Source organism: Zonotrichia leucophrys, chromosome 5 (assembly GCF_028769735.1).
Source record: "Zonotrichia leucophrys gambelii isolate GWCS_2022_RI chromosome 5, RI_Zleu_2.0, whole genome shotgun sequence".
NCBI lineage: Eukaryota > Metazoa > Chordata > Aves > Passeriformes > Passerellidae > Zonotrichia > Zonotrichia leucophrys.
Window position 1 is genome coordinate 56,884,758 of NC_088175.1, and position 21,220 is coordinate 56,905,977.

General features: G+C 43.0%; 1 protein-coding gene across 5 annotated transcripts in view; it reads right to left on the reverse strand.

Moving 5' to 3' along the window:
- The window catches only part of NAV2 (neuron navigator 2), a 369,925-nt gene that overhangs the window by 118,430 nt on the left and 230,275 nt on the right, over positions 1-21,220 (reverse strand). For 4 of the 5 annotated variants that reach the window (XM_064715815.1, XM_064715817.1, XM_064715816.1 and 1 more), the window contains 4 exons: positions 13,624-13,696; positions 8,516-8,726; positions 6,897-6,965; positions 3,940-4,097 (listed from right to left, as the gene is read on the reverse strand). In XM_064715815.1, coding sequence (XP_064571885.1) covers positions 3,940-4,097; positions 6,897-6,965; positions 8,516-8,726; positions 13,624-13,696 — 511 coding nt within the window. The remainder of the gene's footprint in view (positions 1-3,939; positions 4,098-6,896; positions 6,966-8,515; positions 8,727-13,623; positions 13,697-21,220) is intronic. The other variant, XM_064715818.1, reaches the window with a different exon arrangement.

The following is a 21,220-nucleotide window of genomic DNA, read 5'->3' on the forward strand; positions in this document are numbered from 1 at the left end:
AGGAATATTGTAATTTTTCCCACAGATGTCTACTGCCCTCTGTAGGATTATTTCAAATAAAATATACTGTATCACATCATCAACATGGTAGAGGAGGCTTACTAAGTTGATATCTCTTACAGCTTCATAATGTCACTGATTTTAGAGATTTGACACAAGTAATAAGCAGAATATTCCCAGCCAACAGCATCAGACATTTAGACTGCAAACTGCAAGCTGAGTGCCTGCAGAACAGAGAGGACAATGGGTGCATGAGGGTGTTCAGAGCTGGCCAAAAATCCCCACCATTCTGCAGAACTCAGGCTGCTTCAGAGCATGTCTGAAGAGATTCTGCTGTGTGCAAGCAAAACACTGACATAAACTCAGGAGAAAACCTACTGCATCAAAGGCTTTATTGAAGCTGTAGGTTTCAATGGATTTAAGTTTCCTTCCTGATGCCACCTAGGATGCAGTTCTGGTCCTCGTTGCCATGCATAAGAATAGATTCATGTATGCTAAATCGCATATGGATTTTTGCATCCCATTTGCAAATAAAATTTTGGCTGTATTTTATCTGGTGGTCCTGTCAGACAATTAGAAAGATGTGGTAATGAGGAGCCTCAAAGCAACTGCTAACTGCACACAGGCATTGAAATGCAATGTTCATTTGCTTCTCTGCATTCATTAGAAAAGTTTTGTATAACCTAGATGAGTTCAGCAGTGCCATGGGAAGAGTCTGATGCCTTCCATGCCACAGGAGACCTGTGGTGTGCAAGGCCATCAAAGGACATGGAAGCAAACCAAAGCTATTCCTGCATAAGCATGGGCTAAGGAATTCTGACCCTTCAGAAGAGAATTGGCTCCTGTTGTATGAAGGGATTAGGATGACATAAAAAACCCCAAAACCCACAAGCCTAAGTGCTCAATTCCCCACAAGACAAAAATGCAATTAAGACTTTAATGGCATTTTTCTTTTAAAAAAAGTCTGCAACACCAATTACACATATATAAAAATATCCTCTCTGGAACGTATCTGCAATTATAAATGGCTAATCACTATGACAATAAATAAAAAACCATACTACAGCGTGTTATCATTTTATGATAGGAGGAATGAGGGTCCTGAAATTCCTGTGAGTTCAGGTAAATTCCCTATAAAAGAGGAATTTGCATATAAACTGAGGCTGTAACTCCAAAAAGCAAGTTAAAGCTATCAGGCCCTAACCTCAGAGAAGGACTGAACCAGGTGTCTGAGTGATCCTTACTAGAGAAACACTGATCTCTGCTCTATATATTGAGCACATGTGCACCTCACGTCAAACACATGCATCCATCCAAGAACCTCACCTTTTTCTGCAATGGTGCAATGATTTTTGATATTACACAAATCCCTTCCCCAGGTTTTCTAGGAAATCAGTGGTCTCATCAGTAACTGATTTACAGAATCTTCTGAATAATCTGGGTTATTTATTTCCCAGTAGTTGGCTGTTTTTTCTATGCTCCATTTGCTGTCCTTTTCCTTTCTGATGAATTCTGTTTCAATTAATGCACTTTCATTGCCACAAGCCACAGACCAATGACTAACAAGACAATTTGCACTCGGAGGGAAAGGCCACAGATTAATAAAAGCTAAAAATTACAACCTACTTTTTGTAAGAAATGATTCAAACACTGAAGGCCACCTTCTATCACAAAGTGACCAACCATGCCAAAACAGGCTGAGTTTTATTTCTGCCATTTCCTTCCTCAAAAACACAACAGAGCACGCACTAGGTAAAGAGACAAAAACTTACCAAGCCTGGCACACAGCACAGTCATGTAAGTCTCATTTTCTTAGGCAAAACACAGGATATGGGTCAGAAAACCTGAATTGTCCTAGCACTTTGACAATAAACTTTGCCTGGCAATGTTACAATTAACTTCAAAATAAGCCAAAATTTTGTCAAACCAATTGCTTTTGTTTCTCATGGATGTAAGCCAACTTTGTGTCATGATTATACTTTTAAGAAAAGTTCAAGTTCAACTTTACATGAGCCCTTTTTTTTTTTAAGACCATAATTTATGACTGGAAATTTTGACCAGAGCAAAATTCTGAGTAGTTAATGCAACTTATGTAGATTGTCACCCTAAGAGCCAGCCTTGTTTCCTTTAGTCATTTGTAATATTTGTAGGAAGCAGTTCATCTCATGTGCTTCTTCAGCAACCAGTTTATCTTTCTCAGGAGATGAATTATAGTGAGGAATGAGGGTTCCCAGAACTGACTGTGTAAAAGCAGTTGACATTTAAGTTAGTTGACAAATTATTGTTATTTCTCTGTATGCATAAGGATTTCTTGCTTTCTTTTTCTTTTCTGAAGACTAAAACCAGTACTTTACCTTCCTTATTTAGTAATCTAGGTTAACTGAGAAAACAGCTAAAATAGATGGAGGTCCTCTCCTGCCTGCAGCATCACCTCACACATCCCATACGGAGCAGGGACCATCTGGCCGCCCAACCCATGGGCAGGACAAAACAAATCCCACTCTCCTCTCCCCAGCCCAGGGATAAGGGGACATGAGCACAGGAATATTCACAAGAAGGACAGAGAAAGAGGCTGGGAAGATATTACACAGGACAACAAGGTTTCTACTGCTCACACTAAAAGCTGTTAGCTCGTTCTTTGACCTGAAAGCCAGACCTAACTCAGATTTAGAGACAACTATTACATGCTGATGTTGCAGTTAAATCATTACTGTTCACATAGTGTACCATTCTAAAAGAATACACATTGATTTACCAATGTGTGCTGCTAAATTATTAGCTTATTATGCTAATACAATGATCTGTAATATAATTATATTAGACAGAGGTGAATTTTATTTTTCTGTTATACAAAACACGAGCAGGGTGTTTCAGAATGTCCTTGGAGAATGCTGAGGGCCCTCCACTGCCACCATAACTTTTCTGGGGTAACATTCCAAAACCTACTGACAGGCAGCCCTCGGATAACACTCTGCAGAGAAGGAACAGCAGAGTTTCCTGGAAAGAGCCAAGCATGGGAGCTACAGAGCAGCTGACCCAGCGCAGCGCTGTTCCCTGGAGCCAAGGGCTCAGTGCAGTGATCAGCACCTCTGCACAGGCAGCCAGGAGCCCTGAGCCCGAGGGTGCCACTGCCCAGTGGGCGCAGGGAGCCTGTGCTGAGGCCCAGAGCTGGCTCCTGGGCAGCACAATGGCTTTGGGCACGCGGGCTTGCTGCCAGCCCACGCTGACAGTCTGGCTGTGCCAGGCTGGAGAGGCGCGCTCGGCTCTCACCAGCCACAGCCCCCAGCCCCACTCTGAGCTGCCAGCTGAGGCTAATCAGTGCTGGCAGCTCACTGAGTTACTGAATGGACACAGAGTCAGTAAATGTCATTCAAAAAAGCTCTGCTTCACACACAGCACGGCTCTGAGTGTTCCTGATGTGCTGCCACAGACATCACTTCACTGCAACGTTCATAAAACATGTTCCTGCCTTCACATACAACACTAGATGATTCCTGAAACCAGATCGGAATTGTGCAATTTTGTCTCTTACAGGATAGTCCACACTAGTAATGGGAATGAGAGCAAATTGTACTACTTATCATATAAAAACTTCGCAGAAATCTTCAGCGGTCATTTTTCATTCTTGTCAAACTAATCATCAAAATGCCTTGTTTTATGATTAATTCCTTCCCCCTTATCTGTGCTTGAAGCAAAATGAAGAAACATGGTTCACCAGTGCCAGCACATTTTAAAGTTATGTTTTTGGATGCACCTTCAGGCCAGCAAGTCACAACTTCAGATATATTAAAGGAGGACTATACATTTTTCAAGAAGAGACAGCTGGCTTTTGGATTACAGATGTCATATTTACAACACACAACTTCAAGACAGTCTAAAATCCAATCTCCTCCGAGTTGAAGCCATCATTAAGAAAAATCCAAGTTGCTAATTGCTTACCTTTGTCGTTGCTGCTGGTTGGGGCTGGGGGGAGAAGGCCAGGCTTGGATTTGTCGTAGTTGTTGAAGCTCTGGCTGCGTCGGTTGTTGGCACTGATGGCACCACGAGCTTTGGCCTCGCTGCCCGCAGCGGACACCCTCATGGTGGGACCTGGAAGTCTGCCGGGACAATTTACAGCAGCTTTAAGCACAGGGAAAAAGCACTCTGGGCAAGAAACCACGGGGCACCATGCACAAGCTGAAAATGAAAGCATTAACAGCACAAGTGTAGGCTCATAAGGGCGTTTCTGCTTCTGTAAGAACAAATCAAAGGATTGTCTTGGATGAAAATTGTATGGCAAACAAGCTGCAGTCTGAAGTGTTTTACACCAGAAAAAAAGCCCTGAGACAAAATTAACAGTCACCTGCCATAAGTCTGGTGAATCAGAAACAGTTGCAGGTAAATTCAGGGGGGCAATACCACTGGCAAAAGGTTAACACCAAATGAGACATTACTGCTGTTAAACCGGATTGCCGGACACTTCAGCACATGCTGGCCACATAAAGGCTACCCTTATTTCAGAAATACCAATGAGATGGAACTTGGCAGCACTTTCCCTCTAGAGAGGCACATAGCATCTCTGCCCTGACAGAGCTACAAAGCTCAGCAGCCAGGCCCAGCAAGACTTTAGCCTGATTTGATTATTTGAGCCTATATAAATCACACACAGCTTCAGTACCCTCTCCTAGAGTGAGCACATTATCAGTGAGCTGGTATTAACCTCTGGTTTAAACTGGGCATCTGCCTCTTCCAGCACTCTCTCACCATAGCCTGTACTTACCAGATAAGGCTAGGATCAACTAGGAAAAAAAAGTAGTTATTCTGGAGTAAGTCAACAAACTTTTATGCTTTTCAGGCAAAAAAGAAGGTGGAAGACTTCCCTGAAAAGCCCAACAGAATCAGGAAAGCCACTGGCATCACATCTCAGAACACTTCAAAGCCAACACCCACACACAGAATCTTTTTTAAGCTTCTTCATGTAAAATACAAAAATCTATTCAAATAACTTGTGTCATAAATAAAGTAAAAGGAAGAACTCCCAGTTGTCAGAGAAAGTGGGGATGCAACTGGCCAAATCACCATTGTGCCTCTAAAAGAAGGAAGAGAAGCCAGGAAGGAACCTGGCATGGCTTCCTAAATAAACTGATTTATCCAGGACCAGTGAAGAAATAGAAAATATGAAAAGGAACATGGAGAAAAAGCCAAAATGTCAGCAGCTGCATGCACATGCTTTCAAAGCTCAAGAGTCCAAGACATGAGGGCATCATTCAAATACAAACCCAGAAATTAATTTACAAGCTCAAACCACCACAGATTCAGCACAGCACATCATGGTTCTGAGGTTGACTTTTAGACCAGTCTCTCAAATTATCCAGCACTTTTTCCAGCACTGGGGGGTGCTAAAAAGTTGTCCATACTCATCACTGCAGCAAAGGGCCCATGAGAAAACCCCAGCAGGGCTCCATCCACTGCAGAGGAGACCGCAGGGGAAGGAGCTGAGGGCAACCCGTGACAAATAAAACTTGCTGAGAAAGTCACCAAGACAAGGAAGTCCATGAAAAGCTCATTTTGTGTGACAGTTTTTCTACAAGGTACCTCAGCCCAAAGCTGCCCCCAGTTTGAAACCCTGAGTGTGGGGCTCCCAGCCCAGGATGGCTGCAAGGGAAGGGACAATCTTCCTCTGGTGATGGATGAGAAAAGGCTCCCCACACACATCCACACGGGTTTGGCAAAGCTGTCACATTTTAAAGTAAACAAAGCTCCTCAAACCATGTGACCACTTAACAAGTGACAGGTTTTCCATCTGAGTCAGAATTGTCACTGCCAACAAAAACACACCAAGAATAAAAAATCTACGTGCCAAGAGCACTCTTGAAGATATCCTTTCTCTTAGACTTTTTCCCCCCACTGTAGTTTAAGCAACTGTTTTTAAGCCCCTGCTTTTAGTATTAGGTCAAGATATTTCACAAGATATTTGCACATGTCTGTGAAATCTAAGGAAAAAATCAGGTTCAGGGAGACACTTCTGAGAGGAGGTACTGAGCTTGGAGAGCACTCTTTTACTACTTTTCAGCACCTCTGTTAAGCAAATATGAGCTGTCAAGCCATAATTAAGATCAAGGAAGAACGTGAAAAGAAAATGCAGAACTTTTTAACAGGGATTATTCTGCAGAGATTCACTGTTAGCATGTAAGAAATGAGATGTGGGAAATAAATCTAAATTATACAGCACAAAAAACAATCTATACAAACTGAATAAAGATCATAGCCTATAGGCTCACAAGCTTAGCAAAAATGGTATGGTGTAATTTACCAATGTAAAACTATATTCTAGTCAAACACTTACATATAATAGTAAACTAGCAAGATTATCACCCAGTTAATAAGCACAGGAAGCCTCAGGATCCCTGGGATGAGATGGCAGATGGGCCGGCATGCACGCCATGCTGGGGGCCCTGATCCCCTCCAGTGCTGGGTGTGGGAGCAGGGGGACAGCAGGAGCCACGCCGTGCTCTGGGGCTCACAGCATGCAGGGACACTCTCCCCACCACGACGAGATCCCTCAGGTCATTCCCAATCCAAAACATTCTCTGATTCTATCATTTCGATAATGCAGGTCAAAATATAATTCATACAGCGGGGCGAGAACTCCCAGAACCATGGTTTGTTCTCAAAAGCAAAAGCTCCTAAGAACAAAAAAAATCAAATTATTTCCTTCAGGGCCAAAATGCATTCCACATTTCAAAAAAAAAAAAAAAAAAAAAAAAAAAAAAAAAAAAATTTCCATGTGAAACTTTCCCGTTTCAGCCATTTGTAAAGGCCTAGTTACAAACTGTTTTTGACAGGAACCCTAAACATGCACCCAGAAATATTGCAAAAGGTAATTCATGCTTTGCAGAAGATGAAGAAATGCTAACCTAGAGGACCTTTTCTGACCAAGAGTGAATCGGATGATTTTGCTTTGAGATGAGTCCCTGGGAGATGCACTGTGACAGGAAAGAAAAAGTGGAAGAGAACATTGAACAAGGAAACTTTTTGGTGTTTTTTTTTAAAGCCACTGAACTTTGTAACTGGTTTTAGGGAAAATACGGGTTTTTTATGAATTTCACAAGAATATAAAGCTTCTTGCCCAAGTATGACTTCAGGTCAAAACCACTACAGTCTGAAATTAATTTTTACAGAGCAATGAACATGCAAATCTGCATGCAACCCCCCACCCTATTCCTCTTTTCCTTCTCACTCCTTTATTAGATATATTTTCTGTAGAATCTGAGCAATTTGACTTTAGTACATATTAAGAAAACATTACATTGAAGATCTTCAGGATATACATATTTGTCAAGTATTTGAAACCCAGCCCAATCTACACAATGGACTGAAAACAGCAAAACAGTGCTCAGCATCTCTGCATGTTTGACAGAAAACTTGCAGAAATCTCTTCAAACACATCTTTATTTTATGGTAACTATTTCCTTTTTATACATGCTGCAGGAACACTATGTTTTTCAGCTACATAAAACTACTGTTTACACCTAAATGAGCATAATTTGTGATGAAATACATAAAAGCCAAACCCAAATAACCTCTGAGTGGTCCCACTTGGAAGGCTTCAGTAAAACTGTTTATATCCCTCCTAAGGCAGCACTTCAGCCAGCATCCACCTCAAGGTGTGTTGGCACAAGCAAGCCTCAACGTGAGATGTGCAAGAACAAGAAGCCTTCATACTTTAGTAATTGTGCAAATATGATTTCTGCTTTTAGTTCTCCTTCTTATCCCCTCCCTGTTTTAGCAGTGCAAGGTCAGAGCAGCAGAAGGCTGCGCATGCATTTACTGTGGCACTGCCTCAGAACATTGTTTTTATTCCAACCTGGGCAGAGCACTGCTAGCATTAAAGACATTCAAGGAACAAAACCCCTTTCTGTTCATCTGTACTCTGATCTAGGAGCGCCAACAAACACCAGTGATGGAAGTTATTTTTCATGTAAAGCCAGCAGCATATTATTTTTGACCAGAAAGTCTAGATTTGATTTTGACTGCCACCAGGCGTTATGAGCTCTATTTCCTTTAGCACTGTCAGAGTAACCCTTCCCCACAGTGGAAGGTAACCCTTCCATGTCTTAGTGAGGACTGAAACTCTTGTAATCTGAGAACTGAGGCTGGTTTTCATATGCCTAAAATGTATGTTTTCTAAGGGAAACAATGTGCATTCTTTGTGAGTAGAAAGAAGCAAAAGGAATAGTGAGAAAAACATCCTTTTACAATCCTGTGGTTGCTTGGTCCAGCAGGGATGTCCCACCCATTGGGCTGCAGATCTCCAGCACTGAGAACATATTTAAACACACGTGTTTTGATTTCCAAAGGCTTGAAGTCAATTGCTACCCAGCATTCCACTCCCAACACACTTTATTCTAGAGCAGAACTAAAGAAAGGAGTTTCTTTGGCTTTTTAACACCTGCAAGAAGCAAAAAAAAAAAAAAAAAAAAAAAAAAAAGAGGTAAATAATGAAAGAAACCCACGTTGAAGGAGATTTCCCCACCTGGAGTGCATTTCTGGCTGTGCTTTCAGCTGCTGCTGGCACGGGGAGTGGGGCAGAGCTGGCCCCTGGTGCTGCTGGCCCTGGGCTGGGGGCGCTGCTGGCTGCGAGGGATGGAGCTGGGGCTGCTGCTGGGGCTGCTGCTGCTGCTGCTTGTACCGAGACAGGCTGAAGAACAGGCCCAGGATGGCCTTCAGATTCCCATTCCTGATTTCTGCAAGGCAAAGGGAGAAGGCTCGTCAGCCACCAGGGGGTTTCTCTCTGGCAGTGCGGTGGGTCAGCCCCGCTCCCAGAGCACTGTCTGAACCCAGCTCCTCTGGGGTACCCGCGAGGATGAGTTTCCTTCTGCACATCTAATTGGCATTACAGTTGACTGCCAGTGAGCACCAAGGACAAATAAATAACTAATCTCTCCCCTGCGGTGATCAGCAATATCTCACATTTCCACTGGGTTGAATGACAGTGTGCTTAAAAAGCAAGTTCCTTGAAATCTTTCCTTTAAACTAACAGAACCCAAAACAGAGGCCCCACAACAACAATTGTATTAAGGGCAGCATGCTGTAAATGATTTCTCAGTCCTAAACTTGCACAAGGAGGAAACTACTCCATTCTCACACCGGCATCACATCTCAGTATTTTGATATTTCTGGAATATCAAAATAATCGTTTCCACTAAGAAAATTTGATGCAAGTTTTGCACTAGAAAATGTAGTTATTGGCTGACATAGCTGTATTCAAACATAATTACCAGCTTTGATACTGTCACAAGCTGATAAGGGATGGGCACCCAATTTACCTAAAGATAGCCGGGCAGTCAAGGTATAAACTTTTCAATTCCTGAATGCCATCCTGCTCCTCTATGCAATATCAAATGCAAAAACGTAAAAGCAAACAGAAATACAAAGATGAAGAGGTGTATCAGACCACACACTTAACCACTGTATCATAATTAATACTCCAGAGGAAAAATTCTTCCTTGCAGACAACCTTAATGTGCTGTGACTTAATTATTTAGCATGTTTAATTTCCTAAATTAAAAAAGTGAATTTAAAAAGCTACAATGAAACAGCTGAACTTCTGCCTGTGTTGTACAGATCACTCGAACTAAAAGCTGACTGTTGCCCTGTGAGACAGTAAGAAGAAAAGGACATGAGTAAGGCAGTGGCCAAGCACAAAGGCAAGAAGCAGAATTTTCATTTGTTTCCAGTTCTGGCTGAAAGGTTGCTCTGAGTTTGTGATGGGCCCCACTCCATCCCTTACTCCCTCTCCCAGCCACATTTCTGCTCACATTGCTCGTCTTTGCTGTATAAACAAGCTTCTGCTCCTAATCCTAAGCACTTCACCCAGCAGATCTGAGGCTCAAGGTTTAAAACTGTTCTTTACCCGTTCTGTACCAGCTCCCAGCTTTGCTCTCCTTGTCTACCTGCACCTCAGTCTACCTTCCCTTCCCAGACACTGATATAACTCACTTTCTTTCTGAAATTTGTCTCAACCCCTGCCCACGACTTCAGAGAATATTAGCCCTTCTCCAAGTGGCCCTGACCCAGGAGATTCCTTTCCTCTCACACTTCCTGACTCAGTTTCCCCAGCCATTTTTCCTTCCCTGCAGCCTGGTCCCTCCATCAGTGCTGTCTCCCATCCTTGTTTAAAGGATCATCATTCCCAGGGCCCTCCAGGAGCCATTTTCAGCCTTCCTTTGTTTTCTTGGCTAATTCTGGTCTCCTCCTGAACAGTGGGGTCCCGATTAATCCTGCTGTTCCCCCTTTTCCCAGCCCACTCCTGCTCCCATGCACAAACCCAGCCTCCTCTCCCTGCACCAGGCAGGTTCCTTCTCTAATCTGCAGGTTCTCTTCAATAATCTCTGTTTAGCTTAGGAGGACAGGGGTGGAAGTAAAACAGACACAAAATGCAGCAGAACACAGTAAAAAGGATTTCCTTATCTCCAGCAAAGAGCTCGAATTATCCATGGGAGCTGTAAGGAAAGCAGCATCCAATCACAGGTTGAAGCATAACTAAACAGATCCAGGGGCACTGGGAAGCTTAACTGCACAAATACAGGTCAGGTATAAAAGAAATTACCATGGACCTGCTTGTTTAAATTTAGCTATATGCAACTGGAAACTGATTGCTATGTGAAGTGAAAGGCAACTATAACAATAACCCACCCACAACGTGTTGCTGCCTGTTGTCTGCTGCATTTATCAGAAAGGCAACCTGCTTTTGACCAAATAATCAAAAGAAGAACACTTTTAATGAATTAAAGCAGTCTCTTCCCCTCTGGATTTGAAAAAAAAACCAACAACATTTTAAATCAGGCTTTCAGTGGTACCTGTTTCTTTCATCTTAAAAACTGAGGTAATTCTGACAGTTCTACCTCACATTTCGTACAAAAGGAGTATTTCAAAGACTACTTCAGCCTCACTGCACTCTGCACACCAGCAGAGTCTCAAATGCTTCCTGCTTCAAGTCCTCTCCAGCCCATGGGCAGCTCCAGTATCATATTGACTTAGATAAGGACAAGGATGTCACCCCGCCATTCTAAATGTGGAGCCAAAAATTACTGTCCTGGATACTGGAAACAAACACTCCGGACACTTGAAACCGGAATTTGGTTTTCAAAGGAAGCCCCCAAATCCACTCTTCAGAGATTTCCATCCTGGGATCTCCCTGCTGGTGCTTGTTTGCCCTCCATCCCTGCTCCAGGATGTGTTCGGCTGATCCTTATCCAGCTCATCTGTCACCCAAAAGATGTGCAGCTGCTTATGTGTGATATCAGTCTGAGTTTCTAATGCTCATTTATGTTCTCCAATATCTTCAATATCTTGAGAGCAAGGAGATATTGTGTGAAGGAGAGCAAGCTTGTCTGGGCAGTTGCAATTCCAGGAGTCTAACACAGGTCTAAGGGCAGGGGTATAGCAAGACAGTTCAAAGAATGAACAATAAAAATTTGCAGCAAGAAGTGAAAAGAGATCTCCAGCCCTCAATAGTTTTCTTCAGCCTAGAAACGGAGATTTCTATTTTTAGGAATCTTTGATAAGGGGATGCCTTTTTGCCTTCATGTTTCTGGGGAAGGGGAGCCTCTAGCACAGCACAGTCATCACCAGTGACTGCAGATCCTCAGCATCTCCACTGCACAAATCCATCAAAACAGACTCTGTGTCAGTGGCACACACATATCAAAGCAGGATTTTTCAACACTAGAAGGATATACACGTGCAGCCCCAAATTATTTCAACATTTAGGAGTCATCCAAATTCCAGTTTTGAGTCATTAACTTCCCTCCACACTGAAGCTGCACTGTTGAAAAATACGTGCTCTTAACAAACCCAGGGGACTTCAGTGATTATTCCCGTTTGGAAGCAATCACAACCTTTTCCTTCCTCCTGGATGAGGATCTGCCAGTGAAGTAAATAAAGTTATTTGCAGTTGACCTAGCAGGTCTTGGCAACTTGCACAGAAACACTGCTTGTTTGGTAACAACATTCCTCACTTCAAATGGTTCTGTGTTCCTCAACACAGTGCTGGAGCAACTAGAAAGAGAAATTCACTTCACTGCTGCACTCAAGTCTTTTACCTTATTTTATAAAAATATATTCATTCCCTCCCCTTCTCTAGTTGTCACTTTCTTCCTTCAATGTTAGTGGTGGAGCCAGTAATGCTCTCATTTATGGGCAGCAAACATTACTGTCCCTTCTCAGCTTCCATGAGATTTAATACACTAATTCCTAGACAGTGTAAGAGCAAGGCAGAAATCCCGAATCAGGGAAGCCATGGGATAATGTGTGTGCTGCTGGGCCTGCCCTGGGCCTGGGCAGGAGAGCCATGGGCATTAACCAGCGTGGGCAGCACCACGCTGCCAGCTCCGTACACCCAGGCACTTTGCTCATCACCCACCTGCCACTCCACTGGGAGTTTATTTACCTGGTAAATAATGTGAATGTATTTTTACAATATTTCCATGCTAAGGTCAAAATTGGCCTTTACAACTGACTCAGCCGCATTTTCTTTTTACTCATTTCCTGGCAAAAACCAAGTTTTCTGCTGTTTGAAGTTTTAGCTCATGCTTTCTTTTCTTGACACGAGAATCCTTCTGATTATAACCAAGCAACTGAGAAGTGCAATGCTGGCAGCACTCAGGTGGACCATAGTAAAGCTTCTCTTTGTAGGAAAATTTTTGTTATTGCTGTTCTAATGCAGCCTAAGAATACACCCAACATTCTGCCTCCTCTTCTGCTAGCTGTGGTGCACTCAGGTTAGAACACTAAATATCTGCTATTTTGGTGCAGCATCCTCCTCCAAACTTTGTGAAGAGACTCAGTCATCAAATGTAACTTTGAAGTCTCACCTGATGCCACACGTTCAATTATGTGTTCTGCAAAGCACTGATGGAGATGTCATGTCATATATTCAGCTACTGAACCCAATGCTTTTCCAGCATATTTAATTGAAAATACAAGTGAAAGCTGGTGCTGATGATGACAGAAATCTGTTTGATCTCTTAATAAGATAATAGCTAAACAGCTTCTGAGCCAACAGGTGCCACACATCGTGCCATAAAGGAACAGAGTTAACCTAGTTTGGTTTCAGAAAATTCTGATGCGCTTCAAAAGCAGAGTGATTAATTAGAGGTCAAAATGTCTTTTGTTTTGTTTTGACTCAAAACATTTGGATTTGATTGTTTTGTGCACTTGGAAACAGGAAGCAGGATGGTTGTTCAGGTAAAAGAATAATTGAAGAATAAGGAAATAAATTTTTTCTCTGAAAAGGCAAACAACTGACAGCAGTTCACTTATATCTGTAAAATATATACTGATCAATGTGCAAATTATAGAACTGAGATAAGAAATTTCTGGTTTTCAACAGAAAGTAGTGAAGAAGTGACTGAACTCTAATTTGGTCTCAATGATTACTTTTACAAGTAAACTGTGTAGAAATTAGATACATATTTTATCTACCTTTCAAACTGAGATGGGGAAAAAAGCAATAAAGATTGTCAGAAGTTTAAACTGACCTTGTTAATCTTCCATTACACTCCATGTTCTAGTTGTAATCACAGGTAGCAATTCAGGTTCCTCCTTTAACATGGAATCTTAACCAACCAATGGACTCACCTTCTGCTGACAGCCCCTGGATGTTTATCCCCTTGGCAGCCAGGAAACTCAGGCACGCATCTATGTTCTCAATCTGTTCAAGAGCAAACAAAACAAACAGGGAAAAAGGAGACACAAAAAGAAAAAGCATTGTAAGAATTATTTACTCCCATCCACCGCCACCCTTGAGTGGTGCATCCCATAAAAAAGTCCCTTTGCTTGTGATGTGGAAACCATAGTATGAAACTCTCTCAGTTACTGAGGCCCTAAATGGATTATTGCATTGATTATAAACTGGCTGTTCCACGGGTCAGGGCTTTCTGTTATTGGCATCTGCACGAAGCAGGTTAGCTCCATTCCCTGTTTCTTACTGGAGGGTCAAGGATGCTCCGCGCCGGATGCGTAACCTACAACAAGCGCAACAGACACCAAACCGAAAATAAACATGGAGGAGGCAGACTGCCACTTGCTCTGCAGCTGACAGCTGGCAGAAGCTTCCAGCCGCAGCAGGAGCTGAACACAAGAGCTGTAACTGGAAACTGGAATGCAGAGCGCGCTCCCTGCCGCATTCCCCGCAAGGCAGGAGCACCAGGCCATTCCTGAGGGCACCTCCTGCCCCTCACACAGGCGGACAATGGGCACAGCCTTCATGGGACAAACCAGCCTCCACCAGGCAGGGACTCGTGCACAACAGCTCTGCCCTTGCTACACACAGACTGGACTCAAACCTACCTAACAAAGTGAACTCCAGAGGGGCTGAACGAGTCAGGAGTGTTTTCCACTCCATCTCAACATTACAGCAAGAACCTTGGAGCAGCCTCACACCTGACTTCCCACCAAGCTCCCACTGAAGCTCTGTGCCATAACCAGGAGATGCAGGGAGATGCCAGCCCCCAGCCCAGCCCAAAGCACTTCCATGCAAACACCTGAGCTTGGACACCTCGAGGGGCTGCAAGGAGCACTTGAGGAAATACCATGTTTTGTGTGCAGTTACACCAAAAACTTTTGGATGACACTGTTGAGCAACTCTTTTATTTAACCATGGTAACCAGCAAGTGATAAAATAAGTATTTGTGTCTGAACATGTCTCAAACATTAATTTATTAATTCCTTTAAACATTGCAACCAAACACTGCATCCACCATATGGATAAGGAAGGAGACAGACACCAAGCCCCACGCTTGGTCTCACATAACTACCTTTATTCTGTGGAGCACGGAGACATGTAAAGGAAACATGAAAAATCCAGCTGCTCTAGCAGCTCCTGCCTGCCCTCAGAAAACCATACAGCTGAGGGCTAAGGCTGCAGTTTAGAACCTGAGCTCCCAGCACTGACCTGAGCTCCCAGCACTGACCTGAGCTCCTTGTCCTTCTCAAAGTAATAAAAAAGGACCACAGAAGCTGCCAGGAAACCTCCCACATGGACTTCTCTCAGAGCACATTAATTTATTGTCTTTAACTGTAACAATAAAAACATTTTCTCCTATCAAGGGTAGAGGTTAAGTTATTGGCATTGCTGAACTGTGATTTCAACAATTAGAAACACTTTTATCAACCTCATTATACTTTGAGATATAATATAAAGTACACAAAGTATATAGCACACTTTGAGTAAATCATATACTCCAAAAGCCAGAGAGGGACCAAAGAACACATTTCCTGTACTGCTCAGACCTTAAGGCTTGAAGCAGGGTGCAGTTCAAAGGTTCATTTATCCACAGTTCAGTATGATCCAACAGCCAATTGACCCATTTCCTTCTTCAGTACTCAACAAGCCTTTCAAGTTTCCAATACGGCTCTTTTATTGAGGTGATTGGCGACTTGGCTGGAAAACCAAAGTTCACCTTTTCAAGAATAAACACCACATAAAAGGATCAATCCATTCCTACTACTTGCACTTAACAAGCTGCACCATTCCAAGAACACTTCCAGACTTCCACAGCTGTGGGTAGATGCCTCCTCTCCAAACCCGCAGGTTAGTGACTAAGGACAAGCAATATCTCACCCTCACTCCAGCTGCAGCAGCTCTCTCAGTCCTGCTCTGCCTGCTTCTCTTCCCAGTGCCCTCACCTCTGATAAACTCTTCCAGGACAGAGTGAGGCACAAGATTAGGATTCACATCTGGGCAGTGAGCTCCTCATCCATGTCCTCATTCTTGGCGCTATACAGCAATCTTTGGTGATGTCCTAATCTCATCATACTCAGATTCAGGGAGTCCCCTTTAAACAATTCTATTTCTCCTGTGGCACAACCCCCCCAGTTTTTCTGAGCACTGTGGCCACTGAATTAAGGTAAATCACTCCCATGCTCAGACTGATGGATGGCTCTCCATCACAGGTCTGTATCTGAACCACAGGTTGAGCATGGAACCTCACTGCCATACAAAAGGTCAGATGGATGCCTCGCCACACCAGTGGGAATTCCTGGCTAAAAGCTGTGAGGAACAGGAGCTCTTGGTGCCCTACTGGCGTGGAAAACACCCTAATCTCATCAGGCACGACTAAACAAAGTGGGAGTAACAGGGATGTGCAAGCTACAGCCTTCACATTCAGAAAATAAAGAACTAGGAGAAGATCCTGTGGGGATGTACAGCAATGCACACGTGAGAAATTCACTAAAAGAATAAAACTAAAATATATAAATAAAAATATATAAGAACCTGAAAGATATAATGACTGTCTAAGATTTACACAGTGTCTGTGATATTAACAACATTACATTGCAGCATGGCAGGAATGAGAGGAATTGGTTGATTTGGAAGGAAAAATAGAGCTCGAAAAGGAAAACAGAAGAAAAGGAGAAAAATCCAAAAACTAAGTGGAACACTGAATGCAGGACTGTGGCTGAAATTATCAAAATTTACTGCTGGTAAGAATTCAAGGTCCTTCCCACAGAACAATGGCTGAGTCAAGAACCCTGACTTGGCTGAATCAGTCTAATGCATCAGAAATCCTGTTGCTGTTTGAAGAGATGACTTCCCAGCAATGCTACATGTCATGAATTTCACTCATAAAAGCTCCAAGGAAGAATTCCTGCCCTGGCCTCTGCTGTATTAACTACTAATAATTCAAAAATATAGTGGAGAAATATGACCCCAGTGCAGACAGGGCTGGAGACAAGCAAGCCATGATAATTAGACCATTTAGATGTGCGTAGGACAGAAGTGAAGTTCCTGGATAGATCTCAGGTAGACAGATGGTAGTAAAAAATCCTTCCCTGTGAGGGTGGTGAGGCCCTGGCACAGAACTGTGGCTGCTCCACCCCTGGAACTGTTCAGGCTGGACAGGGCTCGGAGCACCTGGGGCAGTGAAAGGTGTCCCTGCCCATGCAGGGGACTGGAACAAGGGGGTCTTCAAACCCGAACCATTCTGTGATTGTAAGCAAAACCCCAATGACCCTGCATCCTGGTGACTCCCAACACAAAGTACAGTTGCTGCCTGTAATCACAGCACTCAGCAGCAAATCATCACCCAGACTCTACAGGCCCCTCTTCTGCCAAGTCCATATTGCTCAAACCCTTCACGCAGATGTGAAACGACCAGATTTGCCAAAGGGGAGTGGATATTTTCTGTTGCACTGTGAGCTACAATTGTGTTTTTTGGCCGACAATTCTGATTTCTCATTTGCTTTGTCAGCAATGTTTAACACAGCAGAAGCAAAGCAGGAAAGATGGCAGCTGGATGCTCTCAATCCCTGCCTACCCAAAACAGGGGAAAGCTGTGCAAAAGAAGGAAAACCAAGCACAGCCACCCACAGTGATGATCCCACTCAGAAACATTACTGGGGTATCCCAAACTAAGCCTTATTAAACCTCCCAGACAAAATATTCAAATTAACTTGCAATTTTAGATCATCACATTTAAACTATTTCAGGAGTAATCTACTATCAACATGTGCTATCAGTCCCACATTCTTTTATGATGGGTATTCATTCTGAAATGTCCCTAAATGCCAACCAAGGACAGCAGAGCCCACACCAGAGGGGCTGGCAGCCTCTGGGGCTCCTCCTCCTGCTTCCTTTTAATTAGGAGATGATGAGGAAAACAAACTGCAACAACGCTGTGAAATTCAATTTCTGCTCAGACATAACGTGTCAAGTGCCATCATTCTCATATTCAGAGAAGGAAAAGCCACCTGAGAACTCCCTGTTGACATGAGTAACCTGACAAGGTGGGAGCAGGAGGCACCATGGCTGAGTGCTGCACATGGAGAACTGCCCAGGACCGCATGATCACACCAGACCTTGCGCAGCAATTTCAATTTCTATTCTTGCCAGTGCTGGAGAGGAAACATGCCCTGGCCTGTATGAGCAGAACAGGATATGCCAGAAGCAAATTTAAAAAACCCCAAGCCAAAATATCCCCATCCTGTAGCCTATAAATGGAGAGCCACAGGTGGGCCCTGACGTGTGGAACACTGAATATCTCAGACAAAATCTGGGTATGGACACAGCCCCACCCAAAGCTGTCTGTCCAACACACAAGGCTGCTGCTCCTGGAACAGACATGGGGGTTTTTCTCAACAAAAAACAGAATTAAACTCATTGTAGGCTCCTTCAGGGGAGGTTTCTCCTGTTGTGATGCAAGACCTGCGCTCCCAACTTTTACAGTGATAAATGGGGAGTTTTGATGAGCTTATCCAGAAAAATCACTTCTAATACCGAAATCTGTGCTTATGCAGCCTGTGGCTCAAATTTATGTGTAGTATATTCACTTTCAAAAGAAAAAAGAATGAATTCACATGAAAGTTTTTAAGGCCTCACAAACCTTTATGCAATATTCCAGCTGACTTCACATACAGTGCAGAAACAAGGAAATAGCCTAAGAAACACAAGCTGTTCCTTAGGACAAAATTTATTCCTTGTCTGTACTTTTGAATAAGGCGTTTGCCCTCATATTTTATATCCAAAAGTTTAGAAAGAGCCTTAAAATCTTAAGTCATTACACTGACAATTTTTAGAATCCTGGAGTTTTGGGGGAGGAAGGGCTCTCCATTGCAATAACATCTCATTTCCTCTATTTCCTAAATATAATTATATATAAAAAAACACCAAAGCAGAATTGCAAATTCCATTTGTCCCAGAAGAATAGAAATACTAACTCTTATTGCTCTGTTTAAAATAAATCTTCATTAGCAGTTATCCCATTCAAAATATATTTTTTTAAAAAGAAAATAATACATCGCTCCCAGCATTCATCTGCTGCTCCTGACTACTTGGATAAAAATATCTCCCAAAATTAAGTTTCTGGATTTTGACAGAACTTGGTGGGCACCTTAAAAATAAAATAAAAATAAATATAAAATTAAATATAAAATAAAATAAAATTAAAAATAAAATAAAATTAAAAATAAAATAAATAAAATAAAATAAAATAAAATGGTAAATTAAGCTAGTCTGTATTCTGAAGCAGGTTGTGGCAGATATACTCACAGGAAAAAAAATCTGCTCAAATATACATGAAGAGTTGAGTGTTCTCTTAAAACTGCCATACTTTGGGTTTTTAAAGACAAGGAGAGTTTGGGCATTAGTCTAAAGCTGGAGAACCAGCTTAACCCTCATCTCATGCATCCTCTTCCCTTTGATCCTGGTAAAACCTTTGCTATCCTGCATTTGCAGCTCTTCCCGCAGAAATAATGGGACAAACACTCAACATTCCCTCCCAACATGCCCAGGGTGAACAGAAATGAGGGCAGCAAACCCCACAGAGAAGGCTGTGCTTCACACTGGCCAAATTGCTGATGACAACAGAGGGCATCCAAGGGGCACGGGGGGCTGTGCATGGATTCAGGCCATCCAGGGCACCTCCCTCGTTTGCCAAAGCTGATCTGCTCAGGGACAGACACATGGAGGGTGGTAGAAATGCTCCTGCTTCACTCAGCTTTCTTTCAGGTTTGTTTTTACAGGTTTATTTATTTAAAACTGACATTTTCCTATGGGGAAAAACAAAAGTAAAGAGCATTTTCTTCGAAAAATATTCCTGGAAAGGTTATTTTTTGATTAGCTCTTCAGAATCAGACCTTTGAAAAGTTAAAGTGGATAATTTGTGAATTTGGGTTTGTGAGATGTTCTAAATTATGATCAAGCAACAACTTTGCAAAACAAGTATCAACAAAGAATCCTGCCTCTGGAGAATCATCAATTTAGGACACAGATGAAACTCTCTTGACAGTATTTTAGCACAGACCACAATAACTGTATTTCTTGGCACTGAATCTCAGTTTCCGTGTGACTGAGAAGAGGAGGAGCTGGGGAGAAGCCATGGCTGTGCTCAAGAAGCCCATCATTAGGACAGCAGTGACTCCCAGGGATGCATTATTCCCACCTTCCTGGCTGCCCACGGAAGACCCTTTCCCATTATAAATTCTGTTCTGTGCAACTGGGAGAGGGGGAATGGCTTTAAACCGGGAGAGAGCAGGTTTGTGTCAGACATTAGGAAGGAATCCTTCCCACAGATTGCCCCCAGCAGCTGTGGCTGCCCCTGGATCCCCGGCAGTGCCCCAGGCCAGGCTGGGCAGGGCTGGGAGCAGCCTGGGACAGTGGGAAACATCCCTGCCATGGCAGGGGGTTGGAGCCGGGTGGTCATCACAATCCCTTCAACCCAAACAATTGCATCATTCTGTGATTCCATCTAAAATGACACCAATATCTAGCAAAGGGGGACTTTTCCTGAAAGATCCTTGAAATTTACACAAACCAATCTTTTTCAGAGTGCACAAATGCTCAGAATTCAGGACTGACACCAACACCACCAGTGCACCGAGGGCAGGCTGCTCTGTCCTCAAACACCAGCTCAATGCTGAAGGCTCTGTGGATCAGTAACTTGAACTTGCAGCAGGAATCCAGAATGTAATGAAAGTGGTTCAGAAAGTGCCTCGTGCAATGCAGGCACGGACAGTTGCTCATTCCTGAAGGGTCCCTGGGCAGGAGCTGTGGCCAGAGCCCGTTCCCAGCACTGGCATTCCCCACTGGCATTCCTGGGCCTGCAGCCCCGGGCTCCCAGCCTCACCTGTTCCCAAGGGATTTATTTGTTCCAGGGCCACCAACACACATGTGCCCCCTCCTTCCTTGCACCTGGGCAGCATCTCCTACTGAAATTCCCCTGCATAACTGCCCAGAACAAGTGCAATAACACCACTTGTGTGTGTAAAAATAGCCCTGCACAAAAACCAGAAGAACAAAATGCTCTGGATATGCACTACCACCAAGGAATAGCTAATTAAAACAACCGTTATCACTCATTACACTGTACAAGCAATGGCTGCAAATGAAAGATCTGTGACAGGACACAGACACAAAAAGTTTATTTCTCTGGACTGTTGAATTCTTTGTGACAGCTATGATCTGTTTTCACAGATATTCCACAGTGAAGAGCTTATCACTGCATCTCCCATAAAAGAAACACCCAGCAGGAGAAGTAATTTCCATACAAACAATCTCAATCCTTCAGCACCAAGCTAAAGGAGAATAATAAATTAATTTTTACTTCTACCTGTCCTCAAATCAACCAAACTTTTTCTTGTTAGTTAGAAAATGTTCTCAACCACGATTTCACAGTTTTCCCCATTTTTGCCAAGCACAATAAGAAGCTGTGTGTTTGCAAAGTATTTCATAAAAGGT